The 16,976-nt window shown below is 33.2% G+C and overlaps 1 protein-coding gene across 1 annotated transcript; it reads right to left on the bottom strand.

Moving 5' to 3' along the window:
• Positions 1–14,743: 14,743 nt before the first annotated feature.
• LOC140450466 (uncharacterized) lies at positions 14,744–16,744 on the bottom strand. Its single transcript, XM_072544110.1, has 2 exons — positions 16,413–16,744; positions 14,744–16,127 (listed from the first exon to the last, which is right to left on the bottom strand). The coding sequence occupies exons 1-2, from the start codon at positions 16,742–16,744 to the stop codon at positions 14,744–14,746; spliced, it is 1,716 nt and encodes a 571-aa protein (XP_072400211.1).
• Between the last annotated feature and the right edge of the window lie 232 nt (positions 16,745–16,976).

The following is a 16,976-nucleotide window of genomic DNA, read 5'->3' as shown; positions in this document are numbered from 1 at the left end:
CCAAGTTACTACCGAGCACAAGGGTATAATTCTACATAACCCCCTTTACCAATATGATTTTATGTCCATTTCAACTATAACTTGACTTATCTCCTTATGCTTTCTTGAAATAATTAAAAATAATAATTATCCTAAAATATTTTTTTTTATTTATCAAAATATTGAATACATAGATATTAATTTAAGAAAAAAGACTTAAATATATCTAACAGAATGTAAGTCGGATCTAGAAATATACATTTACAGTTACTAATATTACCTCTATAAGGTAACAAAAAGACCATAAGAAATAAAATGTCTCTACTGAAAAACTTCCAAATGAGAGTTATCCCCTTTTTTCTTCTAGCCATAGACTTGTGCAAAGATCTAGCGGATGGGCATTCTCTTCTTCTTAAGAGTGCCATATCCCTACGGAACGTCGGCGACTACCATGTTTATAATATTTTTATACTGATCTCGGTCTTGCGCTACGTGTAGCAATTGGTCCGCTGTCAAACCTGTCCACTGTCGCAAATTCCTCAACCAAGAGAGTTTCTTCCGTCCTATCCATTTCTTTCCTTCGATTTTACCGTTGAGAATTAGCCGAAGGAACTCATATCTTGGTCCTCTGATTATATGTCCAAGATATTCTAGTTTACGCCTCTTAATAATATTTAATAGAGTTCGTTGATGTCCCATTCTTCGAAGAACTTCTTCGTTTCTAGTTCTGCTAGTCCATGAAATTTTTAGTATCCTTCGATACAACCACATCTCAAACGCCTCGATTTTATTCATGATATCGGCGTTTAAAGTCCAAGTTTCACATACATACAAAAGTACAGACCACACGTAACATCTTGTAAACTTTTCACGGATTTCCAAGTTTTATGAGTTATTGGATAATAGAGGCTTGAATTTTTGAAACGAGTTTCTTGCCTGTTCAATTCTACATCGAATTTCGAAGGATGGATCTAGATTTTGGGTAATCCAACATCCAAGGTATTTGAATCTCTGAACTCTCTGCAGCGGTTGTTGGTTTAATATCAGTTGGGTTGCGCCGATATCCACTTTACTGGTCACCATGTATTTAGTTTTATCGATATTTATCGACAGTCCCCAATTTGTGCATTCCATGTCAACTCTATTGATTAACTCCTGCAGATCGTCGATGTTTTCAGCTAGAATCACAGTATGGTCGGCGTACTGTATATTGTTAATTATTTCTCCTCCTATGATAATTCCTTTTTGATCTTTTAAAGCTTCCCTAAATAGATTCTCAGAATACACGTTAAAGAGGGTGGGAGATAGTATACAGCCTTGTCTTACGCCTCGTTCAATACTGATTGGCTTTGATTCTCTGGATGGGCATATATTGGTGTTAAAAGAATAAAATAGCTTTTATTAACATTTTATATAAACCTTATACCTAATGACCATTTTTAATTGCAATTAAAATGCTTGCATTTTTTTAGATATGATTTTATGGGACTAAATCATAATTGATTTTAATAAGAATTACACTATCTGAGTTAAACATATTACAAGAAAACAATTTCAGAACCCATTTGTTGTTTTCTACTCCACAATGGAACTTGTTTATATTATAAAACGAGCATCTTGTAAACTCATTACATATTAGTTTGAAACTAATCGCACGGAAACCTGAAAGTCGTATTTAACAAACCGTTGTTTTCGAAAACTTGATAGTTCCTTGGAGAGTTTCTCCAGTAAGTGAATATGCACTAGCCACAAGCGGTCCATTCTAAACCGACCACACTTTATTCGACCACTGCTTTCTCTGTAGTTTCAATCGAGCCTTCATCCCATCCCATCTAGCCCGAAGATGTCACCTGCACATGATGGAAACTTACGCCGGAAATGACGCGGGAAACTGGGTATTTCAAATAGATGTGTATGAAGTGCTTAAGGGTGAAGGAAAAGGGTAGGTTTAATAATAGTTTGGGGTTAGAAATATTCAGTTATGTGTCGAGCTTTACGGTTCTTATACAAGTTCAAAATTAATTGTAAAACGCAGTATTTGAATTGTGTGAAAATATATAAAGGGTTTATGTATTAATGAATATTGTGGTTGGCTATATATATATATATATATATATATATATATATATATATATATATATATATATATATTGTTTCGTAAAAAAATGTAAATTATTGTAGAGAGACAGCTACTTAGCGAAAATGCAGTAGGTAACCATTTTTTATATAATTTGCCGCATTTTTTCTAAGCAAACCATCTAAATGGAAGTTTCAAATTGTTAGCACTAACTTTGTATCTGCATTTATTTATTGATAAATATGAAATATTTTGTATGTTTACCAAAACCTACCTACTTACAAGTGCTAATAAATAAGAGGATAAGTTTAGCAGATGAACAACAGGGTTTTCGTAGTGTAAGATCGTGTACAGATGCAATATTGGTTATAGAGCAAAACTGAGAAATCACTAGAGTATAGTAGACCAGCATTTCTGTATCCAATTTACCTAAAGAAAGCGTTTAACAAAGTAAGACTCAAAGATGTAATCCATCTTCTGTATAATATAGAAGTTCCCCTAAATATTATAAAAACTATCAAAATCATCTACCAAAACAACAAAATGGAAGTCAGAATAGATGGAACACTTACAGAACCTGTAGAAATAGGCAGCGGAATAAGAAAAGGGGATTCATTGAGTCACATGCTCATCAATTTGATCATGGAACAAATCATCAAAACCATTACAAAAGGAAGAGGATACAGAATGGGAAACAAAGAAATTAAAATACTCTGTTACGCAGACGACGCAATATTGATAGCCCAAGATGAAGATAGTCTACAAAGACTGGTCCACAGATTTAACATAAGAGCAAAAGAGTTTAATATAACAATTTCATCTTAGAAAACTAAAACAATAGTAGTCAGCAAAGAACCAATTAGATGTAAAATTGATGGCATCAGTATTGAACAAGTAATGGAAATAAAATACCTGGGAATTACACTGTCTAGCTATGGAGACCTAGACAAAGAAGTGAACGATCAAGTACAAAAAGCAAATAGACTGACAGGATGCCTTAATAACACTATATGGCGAAACAGACACATTAACACTAAGATAAAGTCCAAAATTTATAAAGTTAGTGTAAGACCAATAATGACATATGCCTTAGAAACAAGACCCGACACAGCCACAATGCAAAGGCTACTGAAAACGGCAGAGATTAGAGTACTGAGAAAAATTACAGGAAATAGGCTGAGAGATCGAAAGAGAAGAATAGAAAAGCAGAATGGAATACCCACATAAGCAGAATGGAGGAGACCCGTATCGTCAAAATATCAAGAGATAAGTCACCAAATGGCAGGAGAAGTATCAGACGACCGTGCAAAAGATGGAGTGACAACCTTCCACAGAGATATTGATCCGCCAATAAACAAGCAGAATTGCTTATAAAGAGGAAGAAGAAGAAGAAGACCAAAGCCTAAGTTTTTCATAAATTCAAACTTACTAAAACAATAAACTTTTACAGATGAGTTAATTTTTAAAATTATGACAGCTTTGCAAAGTCAATCTAATTCTTCTTTGTTACATATCTTGTGTAGATACTGCCGTGTTGCTTACGGGGGCAGTATACTGCCCAACTAAGAAAAAGTGCCTGAGTCCAAAAATATTAAATATTGAGTTATATATAGTTTTCTACATTTTCAACCATGCAGAATTCAATGGGCTACTCAAAATTGCCGTATCTCCAACAGTGATTGAGATATAAAAGAATTTTTTGCAGTATATGCATCAAAAGTTTCAAAATAGTGAGCAAGACTGCCGTAAGTTTAATAGATTAACCAAGAACTCCTTTGCACATATTGCGTTTATGCTTAGTGCACTGGACTTACTGCAGTCTTATTAAGTGGTTGTTTAAACAGCTGATACACACTGCATTTTAATGATGTTAACTGTAATTTGTGAGGTTATGTTTGTAGCACACTAGTTTGCTAATAATTTACTGTGCTCAGTTTTGATTATAATAAGCCAATATTTGTTTTGTTGCAGTGGTTAATAAAGTAATAAATTACTTGTTAGTTAATTTTTATTTTGGAACAAGAGTGCTAATACTGTGTCAACTCGTTCTGAACTTATTGTAAACTTAGCTATAAAAAGTACTAAAACTGACACAAGAGATAAACAAGATAAGAAATTAGAGCTAATTTTACCTACAAAATGTCCTCCCTGTGATTTATTAGGAGCTAAAGAAGGACCTCAACCATCCAGCTCCACTGTAATGTTGTCAGGTAATGTTGGAGATGTGAGATTACCTGACAATATAGTTCAACAGGTAACAGACAACCATATACTAGTTTATGACCTTAGTACAAATACACCGATATTACGTCCACTGGAAGAATTGGATGTTGGTAAATTTATTTATTGAGAATAATATACTATCCTCCAAGTTATAGATGTACCTGAAGTATTTAAAAATCTATATACAAATCTGGTCTAACCAAACAATGATCATGACATCATGTGATAAGGTTGATATTAAATGAAGAAGAAAGAAAAACAATGAAACAGAAAGGCGAGCATTATCTATTCCATAAAAACTAAAAGATTTCTCTGACATTACACACGAGGTTTTTTCCTCACCACATTTTGCTTTAAAAAAAATAATGACAGGCTTATGCATTACACACTCACAAATACTCCTAAAGGTGCTTTAACTCCACCTAGTGATAAGAGATAAAGACAGCCATCAAAAAATAAAGGTTCTATCACATAATCATTGAACACATCGAATCATTTCATTCCATGATTTCCCATTAAAGACGGGAGCATGCTCCAAATGTGTGGAAAAGAATTTCCCGAGTTTAAATGGAAAGTATCATATGATTTATACAAGCTAATCGTTGGGGAAAAACATATATCATTCGCACAACTAGGACACAAGGAGTGCAAAAAATGTTAGTAGTTTACTCTTCGTGTCCACAAAAAAGAAAATCTTAATATATCGTGTGCTATTTGTAAACAATAAAAAGTTTATAATGAATTAGTTATAGAAGCAAGAAATGCATGTAAAAGATGAGGAAAGATCAAATAATGTAATATCTTTTTCAAGTGACATGCAGAAGGTTATTATGTTGCCAAGAGTGGACATGTTCAAAAAAGTATTATTTGTAAAGCGTTTGGTAGCCTACCATAAAACCTTTACATCTGTAGAGACAAGAAGTAAAGAAAAAGTTCACTCCATGTTGTGGCATGAAGGAATTTCTGGCCGCAATAAAGAAGACAATGTTAGTGCGTTGTAAATGTTTTTAAAACAACACAGAGATGTTAAAAAATCGGAAAACTCCATAAATATCCTTAGAGCATTTTGTAAAACCAATTGGGGAGCTGACCCGAATATTGCATTGCTATTTTATCGCTCAATGATTCGACCAATTTTCGATTATAGTTGTCATTTATATGGGTCTGCGTCAACAGCACATCTTAATAAAATTTAAACCCAAAAGAATAAATGTTTCAGGCTATGTCTTGGTTACTTAAAATCTACTCCTATTAGTATTATTGAAATTGAAGCTAAAGAGCCACCCCTTACACTACGCAGACAGTTTTGTACAGATAAGTTTGTAGCTAGAGCTATATCAAAAAACTCCAGCTATTTAAAAAATATTCGTAACTTGAATATATTAGACTTAAACCATAAATATTGGCGTAACAAAAAAACTCCCATATACGTTGAAAGTTATAGGAAACTAACAATATTTGAAGAACAATTGTATCAAAATAAAATACCACCAATTTATACACAACCTCCTAAGACTCTCTTCTCTAAGATAATAGAAACATATATGGATGCAAATCTTCCAGGAAGTATGATCAATAAAATAATTAAAGATAAGTGGCCTGCATTTCAATATATTTTTACTGACGGCTCTAAAATTCAAAATAAAACGGGTTGTGCAATATATCACTGGAATTCTGATTACAAAGAATCATGTCGATTGCCCAATGAAGCTTCAATATATACTGCCGAACTATCAGCTTTATTTCTTGCGTTAAAATATATAGCCTCTATTGGTATGAATAATTATATCATTCTGACTGATAGTAGAAGCATTATGGACAAACTCACTTCTATCAAAACCACAAAAAACCTAAACCATATTGAGATAGAAATAAATAAGTTACATTATGATATTATTTCCGCAGGTAGCTCAATTATTATTTGTTGGGTAAAAGGACACTCTGGAATATTAGGAAATGAAGAAGCCGACAAATTAGCTACATATGCAGCTTTAACCAAACATAATATAAACAACATACTTCTTCCAGTAGCAGACATAAATAATATCAGTAGAAACAACTGCAAACAAAGATGGCAACATTTATACAACCAAAGTACAACTGGAATAAACTTTAGAGCTTGCCAACCACTAATACCCAATGAGAGATGGTTCAAATATGAGACAAATAGGTTATTTATAAAAACAATAAACAGAATAAGATGAAACCACGCACTCACTCCTGCATACAAACACAGCATAAGTATTACTGATAACCCATATTGCTCCTGTGGTAAAGTGGGAGATCTGCAGCACTTTATATTGGAGTGTGGACAGTACAAACAAAGTATCAAAATGATGTATGAAAAACTAATTGAGCTAAATTGTTCATTGCCTGTCAATTTAAATACAATTATTTTTTCAAATAATAAGCAGATATTAAAATGTATCTACGAATACATAACATCCTGTAAATTTAAATTTTAAGTAGTTTTAGGTATTCAAATCAAAAATTGTAAATATGTCAAAAATTGAATGTGTATACGAACACATTACTCTCTGTAAATTTATATTATAAATAGGCTTAGGTAATAAAATCAAAAATTGTAACTACCACAAATAGTCTGGCTAATTGGCTATGCCAAAGCCATGATACAATAAAAAAAAAGAGATGTTAAAAAAGTTGTTCTTTGGTTAGACAACTGATCTTCCCAAAACAAAAACTGGTGCCTTTACACATTTTTAGTGTATATATAATAAACTCTAATGACATTGCAGCTAATGAAATAGTTTTAACCTATTTCCAACCTGGTCATTCATGTATGAGTGCAGACAGTTTTCACCATCAAGTAGAGCAATCATTAAAGGCTCAAAAAAAAAACTTATGATTTTAAAGACTTGTTGATGTTTATGCAGTGAAAAAATAGAAATATGAAAATTTCAATGTAGACAAAATGCAACATTTTGATTTCTACCACTGGCCCAATTTTGTACGTTTGTACTTAAGTGACAGTTACTATTAAAGCTGAACGAGGCAGTTACCTCTCTTACCTTTACCTCAGTTACCTTTGTTGTGCAATACAAACTATGATGTAATGAGCGCCTATTAACAACTCGACTTATTACAAAAAAAAATCAATAAAAGAGATTAAACTGCCCAATCAATCGAAAACAATTTTGGAAAGACTTGCCTATTTATACATCTCAGCCAAAGACTGAAACTATTGCGACATTCCATCTACTCATGTGAAAGTATTGGTTATATTTTTTAGAAAATATGTTAAGTTAATCCGTTCCTAAAACTGTATATTGTTTATTAATGTCAATCAAAGCTTATATTAAGTTTATTTTTTTAACGTTAATAGATTAAAAAACAATTAAACGCAGTGTTCTTTCGACAAACTATTAAAAATGTAAAGCAGTACATACAACAAATATAGACTTTCACATTATTAAGAAAGAGTGCCGTATGTACGACATCATTTTGTATTTTCAACTGTTTTTTGAAATAAAAATTAAAATTATAGATTCAACATTTTTTTTGTATTTAACATAAATGTACTTGAAAAATAAACAATTAGCAACTGAAATTAGATCTAGGTTTTTACCTCCGAATTCTTTATAACTGAATCGATTCATTTGAAATTTTGTGTGTTGGTAAATAATTACTCAAGGAACAAAAGTTATATACCTGCGTGTTTGCGCAGGTTGGAAATTTTTTTACTCAAAATAACCACGCTATTCGATAGAAGGACAAATTTCAAACACAAAATGTAGTAATGCATTCAAGTTTCAAAAATACTCAAACTTTTTCAAATACAGACAAAACGCTGATATAGCCAGTGGAGGGGTTGCTATTTACGTCGATAAACAATATGAAGCCCAGCAATTACAAATCAACACACATAGCTTTGAAGCAGTAGCGATTACAGTAAACATGGAACAAACAATCAATATTTGCAACATATATTTACCTCCTGATCAAATTATAGTCCAAGAAGATTTTGATAATCTACTGCAACAAATCCCCAGCCCCCGCATTATTTTAGGCGATTTTAATTCACACAATCCTATGTGGGGTTCAACAAAAACTAACGTTAGAGGCAAGATTGTAGAATTTTGTATGACCTCACAAAATCTTAATTTGTTAAACGATGGTATACCCACCAGATTTAGCATTCAAACGGGTAGTCAGTCGGCCATCGACATATCTTTATGTGATCCAATGTTATCCCCAACACTAGAATGGGACGTTATCCCGTACCTATACGGAAGTGACCACTATTCCATTAAAATTACGTTTCCACAACAAAAAAATAACAATATTACCACAACCCCATCGAAATGGAATACAAAAAATGCAGACTGGGAGAACTTTACAAAATACATACAAAATGAAATAAACAACATAAAAGATATTACTCTTAATGACATAGATAAAGACCTAGATACCTTCATATCAATAATTAAAAAAGCAGCAGAAAATCATATTGGAAAAACAAAAACACTAAAATATCATAAACCTTTACCATGGTGGACCACAGAATGCAAAGAAGCCGTAAAAACGTATAAAAGAGCCTTCAATAGGTATAATCATCACAAAACTAGTGAAAATATGGTAGAATACAAAAAACGTCGAGCAGAAGCTAGATATATTCTCAAAAAATGCAGGAAAACATCATGGCAAAAATTCGTTGCAAGTATAAATAATTCTACCCCAGCAAGTAAAGTGTGGCAAAATATAAGGAAAATATCTGGAAAAAAATGTTCAAATAAAATACCTTTCCTGGCAAAAGATAACAAAATTATAAGCGACCGAAAAGAAATTGCGGAGCTATTCGCCGGTGAATTTGAGTCAAATTCAAGTAACGATAACTATTCACCGAAATTTAAGCTCAAGAAACAAAGCATAGAAAAAACGAAGTTGGAATACTACTCTCAAGATGATAATATACTAAATGTGCCAATTACAATGCAAGAACTAAGGGATGCCCTAATGTCAACTAAAAACTCCGCTCCAGGTCCAGACGGCATACCATTAATTTTTTTGTTAAACCTACCAGAAAATGGAATGTCTTGGCTGCTAAAATTATACAATTTTATATGGACAAATCAGGTCTTTCCATCTGTATGGTCGGACAGCATTATAATTCCTCTGCTCAAGCCCAACAAAGACAGAACAAAGGTAGACTCGTACCGTCCTATATCACTCACCAATGTATCCTGCAAAGTTCTAGAAAAAATTATAAACAAAAGACTATTGTGGTACTTAGAACAAGAACAACATTTAATTCCACAGCAAAGTGGCTTCCGTCAAAATAGATCATGCGTAGATAATCTATTAGATTTAGAATCAGAGATACACGAGGGTTTTGCAACTAATCAAGAAACCATCGCAGTGTTTTTCGATATTACCAAGGCGTACGATACAGTTTGGAGGTTTAACATTATATCAAAATTACACAAATGGGGAATCAGGGGTAATATGCTAAGATTCATAGAAAACTTTCTTCAGTCAAGAGCTTTCTCTGTGCGCGCCGATAATTCCACTTCAACAAAAAGAATTCAGGAAAACGGAACACCTCAGGGATCAGTTATGAGCCCAACTCTCTTTCTTGTCGCTATCAACGATATACTGGATCATTGCTCCCCGCTAGTTAAGGGAAGACTATATGCCGATGATCTGGTTCTATTTGCAAAGGGCAAGAATATAAAAATGTTTCAAAAACACTTACAAGAATCCATTTACAAACTAGAGATATGGTCTACATCAGTAGGTGTACAATTCTCCACACTAAAAACAAGATGCATGATTTTCTCCAGAAGGCACCGGATGCAAAGAACTACACTAAAGCTGTGTGGCAAGCCGCTGGCATTCTCAGGCAAAATTAATTTTCTCGGAATGGTATTCGACCAAAAACTAACATGAAAACATCATATTTCAGAAATAAAAAAGTCTTGCCAAAGTGGATTAAACGTAATGAAAACATTATCAAATAAAAAATGGGGAACCGACGAAACCACATTATTAAATATTTATAAGTCACTTGTTAGATCAAAAATAGATTATGGGGCTATTGTATATGACTCGGCTAAAAAACACGTTACCAATCAACTTGAAATCATTCAAAACACAGCACTTCGGATCGCCACAGGTGCATTTAGAACCACACCCGTTAAGAATCTCCAATGTCTTACAGGAGAACCACCTCTTACCCTACGAACGAAGTATCTAAGCCTTTCGTATGCATCTTCAGTTGCCAGTAACAAATTCCACCCAGTGTTTCAAAATACATTTACGGACCGGTATCTAGAAGCTTATAAAAAAAGTAAGTTCGATCCACCTTTCTATGAAAGAGTCCGAAGAAATTTAAAAGATCTGCAACTGCAAATTCCTGACCTCTATCCTTCAAATCTAAAAACTCCCCTCCCTGGTTAATCATGATTCCCGAGATCAATACGACACTACTCCAATATCACAAATCAGAGACATCACCAAATGTAATCAGACAGTCATTTTTAAAAGAACTCGAGACTTGCGGGGAAAGTTTTTGCATTTATACAGATGCCTTCAAATCTGCAAACGACGTAGGAGCAGCATTTGTCACTCCACATGCATCCTTCCAATTTAAATTAAGGTCGGCTACCTCTATATACTCAGCAGAGTTATATGCAATATTACAAGCCCTCATTCATATCAAAAGTACAAAACAGTCTTCCTCCGTCATTATCTCAGATTCTCTAAACTCGTTAACAACAATTGATCAACTATTCACTAAGAACCCTATAGCCTTACTTATCAAGAAAGAACTTGCAGCCTTACAAGAAACTGGTTCCGAAGTCAAATTTATATGGGTTCCATCTCACATGGGAATACAAGGTAATGAAAAAGCAGACCTCCAAGCAAGGGAAGCTTACAAAAACGATCATGCTACAATAGTGTCAAAGACTATTTCCAGTGATATAAAACAGTTCGTCAAAGAAAAAGTGATCAGTGCGTGGCAAAATGAGTGGAATTTATCGGAATCTAAACTAAAAGAAATTAAATCGACAGTGAGTCCGTGGCGCCTAGTGAACTTAAAAAGAGCTGATCAAGTCAAAATCTCTCGACTTCGATTAGGTCATACCAACATTACACATAAGTACCTAATGAATAAGGAAGACATTCCAGTGTGTGAATACTGTCAAATCAACATTACTGTTAAACACCTCTTAACAGAATGTGGAAAATATACAGTCAACAGACAAAATAACAATATTTCCAACAATTTAAAAACAGTATTAGGTGAACATTTAAACATTAAAGACTTCATTAATTTTCTTAAAGATACATCTTTATATAATTTAATCTAATGTAAAAACTAATGTCACTAATGACCCAAGTGGTTGAAGCGACTATTTTCTTTGTAAATAATAAAAAAAAAGAAGGTTTGTTTTTGTTTTTGTCTTTTAATACGAGTATTTAACGTTAAATAACGGAAAACGGATACATTTTTCGACAAAAACTCATATTATATTTTTAAAAGACATTGAAAAGACCTTTAAAATGAGTGGTGGTAAAAGTCCTTTGCACCAACTGTACGTGAGACGATCACAAAAACGATGGGTTTCTCAAATTTTTGTAAAAAAGAACGCAATAAAACTAACGTCATGTTCACTAGGATTGAAATAAATTGTTTTCCTTATAGAATTCACTTTATTTTAGTGTTTTTTGTATGATCCAAAAGTTTAGCCACTTTACAGTACCCAGTTTTTAAAAAAAGTATGATTACATTTTTTTTTTGTAAATATTAAAGTGGAGATTCATTGGAACCAATTTATTAAAATGCAAAGTTTATTAGCTCCAGAAGAACTGCTAAAAATTATTTTTTGCAATTGTACAAAAGGTTGCGGATCAGCGTATGGCTGTCGGAGGCTGGGATTATTTTGCAATGCAACATGCGAAACATGCTGTGGTGACAATTGCCAAAATTGTCCTCCAGTAAACGAAGACCAATTGGACGGTGAAAATTATGATTCTTGAAATATTATTTATTTTTAGTTTTTTGGAAAATAAAAAAATTGTAATATATTATAAACTAAATTTTTTCTATTTATGTCCATGTCTAAGTTAACAATTTAAGGATTTTATTTTCATCAAAAGTGGTGCATGTAAGGGTTGAAAAAAGTAGGCATTTTATAAGTAAAAAATTAATTTTTGTCTACAAACAATGCACTCTAAAAATGTTTCAAATCGTTAAAAATATTTTTTTAATTCACTTTTGACAAAGGGGGTAGTTGTGAGGGTTGAAATGTTGAAAATATAATAAAAAGTTATTTTATATGCAAAAAATTATTTTTCGTTAAATAAAATGCACTCAAGAAATGTTTCAAACCGATAAAAATATTTTTTAATTTATTTTTTATTCATTTTTGTCATAAGGGTGGTTGTAAGGGATGTAAATTTCCAATAAATAAAATATTATTGTATAGCTAGGATATTAATTTTTATTTGTATTTAAATACATAATTGAAATGTCTCAAGCTGCTACGACTTTTTTTTCATTATTTTTATAAAAAGTATTAGCTTTTAAGGGTTTTTAAAGAGTTTTAAGGGTTTAAAATTGTGAATAATTAATTTTTATATTAGAGAACACGTTACAATATTTACCTTATGCGAATAAACAAGATTTAAGTGCATAAAATAATTAGTGTTTTTCCTAGTTTCTTCAATAAGGGGTAGTTTTCACCCCTTAAAAATAAAAAGCGCACCTAGAGCGTATATAATTTTTAAAGTGGAGGGTAAGATAAGCATAATTTGAAATTTTCAAAGAAATCGATGCAGTTATGAAAAATTCGGAGGTATTACCATATTTTAAGCCTCAGTAACTGGACTAAATATCACAGTATTGAAAATAACAGCATCTTTCTAAACTTTTTCTAGTAGTAGGATTTTTCTCAAAATCCTACTACTGTTACTTACTACACTTTTCCTTAGCTGGGCAGTATACCTACAAAAAAGGAAATCAGAAATTTTGAATAAAACACAATAGGTTCTTATTGATTATGCAACCCATAATACATTACAACCACACCTCTTTCTGCATCTTTTATACCTAATATGATAATATCTAAACACTTATTTTAAAAATTGTATTCACAAACCTTTTAAAATTTGTTGTCCAATACTTTGTACAAAAGTAATTGTAGCCCTGTAAGTTCATTTCAAAGTCTGTTATCGCCGAAATTTTTAATGATTGCTTTTATATTTCAGGCGACAAAACATCTTGCGACATTTTCGAGCCGCTCATTTTCTAAGTGAACAAAAATTAATTCCCAGTACCAGCCAGCTATTTTCTTAATTATTCTTTCTGATGTCTTTTGCTAGTTCTTAATGGCTCCATTAAATATTTTCCGCTATCTTTAAACGACAAACTTATCTAGGACACAAGAACTTTACTTAAAGGAACTTAATTTATTCAACTTATAATAAACTACTTACGGAGCTTGAAATTTTCCATAAGAAAAGTTTGTATAGTAAATAAAAAGGAAATCGTCTCTGTCGGAAAATCTTAAAGAAATAATAACACGGATATTGTTTTATACAAATACAGGTTCATTCTAAAAATCTTTTTATTAAATATAACTCAAGTTTAACCTTATAATCCAGTTACTGAGGCTTAAAATATGGTAATACCTCCGAATTTTTTATAACTGCATCGATTTCTTTAAAAAATTCAAATTAAGCTTACCTTACCCTCCACTTCAAAAGTTATATACGCTCTAGGTGCGGTTTTTGTTTTTAATTTAATTTCACGAATTTAATTATTTTATGCACTTAAATCTTGTTTATTTGCATAAGGTTCACATTTTAATGTGTTCTCTAATATGAAAATTAATTATTCACAATTTTCGGCGAACTTTGTTCCTTTGCCTTAATGGCAATAAATAAGCAGATTGTGTTTTTTTTTTGGAAAAAATACAAAAAAAAATTAAATAACTACATTAATCATTCATTATTATTTCTGTATTTTAGTACATAGGTTGCTCTTCACTTAAGTACCTTGTGATACACGACATTTTTTGTTTTGTTTATTATCAGGCGCAAAAACAAACAACGCAGATGGTCTTCCGACCCGTGAACATGCCACGTATAATTGACCATGGCAAAAACATGAATGTTCTAGATTTAAACCACAAACTTTTAAGGATTGGCCTTGTGATTTGTTGATGGTCATGGCAAATGCAAGACGTATCGGAAATTGAAGTCTTTTAAATTCAAACGGCATATCGGTTGGGATCATCGGGATCCCCGGAATGAGAACTTCCTCACCTTTGAATTTTCCTATCATTATCGTAGCGTAAATTACATTGTTCATCAATTTACTAACCACCAAACGCGTACCGTTGCACAGTTTTGGTTGGTTTATGTTTCGAAGCATGATTACTACGGAGCCAACCTTTAGGCGTAAATTGTGCGGTGGTAAGCCAGGCACGTCCAAAGAGTTTAAAAATTCAATTGGATTGTTGTGGTGGCTTCATCTTTATTTGTGACGCAGTCAATAGATTTGAATGAATGCATTGTTCCAATGATCTTATTTTGAATTATGTAGTTCAGGTCATCTACATCTTTATTCTTAGCCGCTAACATTGCTCGCTCACTCAACCATTCATTATTTTTATAGTTAGAAATAATATTTGGAAATACATTGTTGATAAGTTCGTCTTTGGATGAGACAAAATTACAGAAATTATTTGGAAATGATATTAATCCGCTCGATTCATCGACAGGTACTTGACCATTACCGATAGTCAGCAATTGCTCCGAGAAATCTTCAGCCGATGTATCATTAAGCAATGTAACTCTCATGTTTGTTGTCAGCTGCAGTTTCTTCACATAGCGCCATAGATTTGACGATTTGAGGCAAGCGTTTATTTCATCGGCAGCCGTAGATCTTGGAATTACTGGCAGTATTTGGCGGAAATCGCCAGACAGTAAAATCATTGCTCCTCCAGAACATCTCGAGTCATTGCGTAAATCTTTTAATGTTCGGTTAAGTGCTTCTAATGCACGTTTATGCGCCATTGTGCATTCGTCCCAGATGATGATTTTCGATGCCGCTAAAACTTTGGCCATTGCTGAGTGTTTTGCAATATTACACGTTGGTTCTTCAATAGTTTGAAGATTTAACGGTAATTTGAATGCTGAATGAGCCGTACGGCATCCTTCTAACAATGTGGCTGCTATTCCAGAAAAAGCAACTGCAACCGCTATGTTGGATCTCGCCCGAACAGTTGCTAAAACTAATGACATAAGGAATGTCTTGCCAGTTCCACCAGGGGCATCTAGGAAATATAAACCACCATTTTTATCAGCGATTGCCTTCCTTAAAGTATCATAAACTTCCTTTTGTTGGTAATTCAACAGGGGTACATTCCTTTGAACTACTAAATCTAATTCCTGGTGATCATATTCACGTTCCCGTTCCAATTCTCGATTAAATGCGTCATTCATTTCACGATTTGGCGCTGGCTTTCCTAACCTGATTAATAAATTACTGCACATGAGGTAACACATATCTTCGATCAAGAGTAAAGCACGATTATGTATCTCCTCATTCATCTCAATATCGTGATTTCTGGAACTGACACGACTTTGATGTAAAATATCTTCTGACATACTATCCTTGTATTTGTGCCACAGGTTACATGGGTTTGATGAAAAACATGTCGAAATTATGATAGCGAATAATGTGCGTATCTGACTTGGAGATGCAGAGATAATGGCTTCAGCGATTGTCGTATCCCAATGGGTATCGTTTTCTAATAAGTTCAATTCTTTCTTCGAAAGGTAGTAATGATCCAATTTGATGGTGAATCTGTCCTTGTATCTACAAAATAAAAACCAGACTGTATTAACTGGGTTATAAACACTTTTTCTGTGGGAGAGTAGAGTTCAGTATTAGCAAATATAATACATACCAATAGATAAAGTAAGTTATTCTTTAACTACATTCTATGTAAGTACAAAAATAAATACCTTAAATGTCGGATTAAATCCTCCTTCTTCGATAATGTCTGCCCCAAATGACGTCATTTGGAAACAACTATTGTATTTTCGAGTATTTGCAAGAAAGTGACGTGATTCTTATGTTTCGCCACAAAGCAATGAATACAATGGCTCATGTGGCGGAGTCAACACTGGCAATTTCACTTTACCATTAAGGCAGCATAATCCAGGCGTTTCTCCGGAAAACTTTAATGCACCACAATACTCGCAAACAACGTCCATTTGCCCAATGCAAACGCTAGGATGAAAGCTGTAATCATTGCTGCAATCGTATCGAAACGCTGCTCGATTCAAATCAGCTAAATATCTTGTTCTGCGTCGCAAATTATCTATTTGTTGCCTTCTGTTGTTCGCTCGACGATTCTGCATTGCCAACCGAGCTGTTTCACGGGCTGCTTCACTTTGCTCTCGTGATTGAGAAGCACGAAGTCGAGCCATACTATCGCGGCGCTGTTCACGTGCAATTTCTTGTTCTTCTTCAGTCCTTTCATTTGCAGTATTTTGTATTCTTCTTGCATTACGGCTTTGTCGGGAAAGATTTGATCGTCTTGGTCGCGGCATTATTAATTAAACTTCACTTCACTTCAATTACGGCTTTGTCGGGAAAAATTCGATCGTCTTGGTCGCGGCATTATTAATTAAACTTCACTTCACTTCAATTACGGCTTTG

Source organism: Diabrotica undecimpunctata, chromosome 9, assembly GCF_040954645.1.
Source record: "Diabrotica undecimpunctata isolate CICGRU chromosome 9, icDiaUnde3, whole genome shotgun sequence".
In the NCBI taxonomy this organism is placed as follows: domain Eukaryota; kingdom Metazoa; phylum Arthropoda; class Insecta; order Coleoptera; family Chrysomelidae; genus Diabrotica; species Diabrotica undecimpunctata.
Note: the sequence above shows the minus strand (reverse complement) of the source record. Positions and strands in the feature narration are given on the sequence as shown.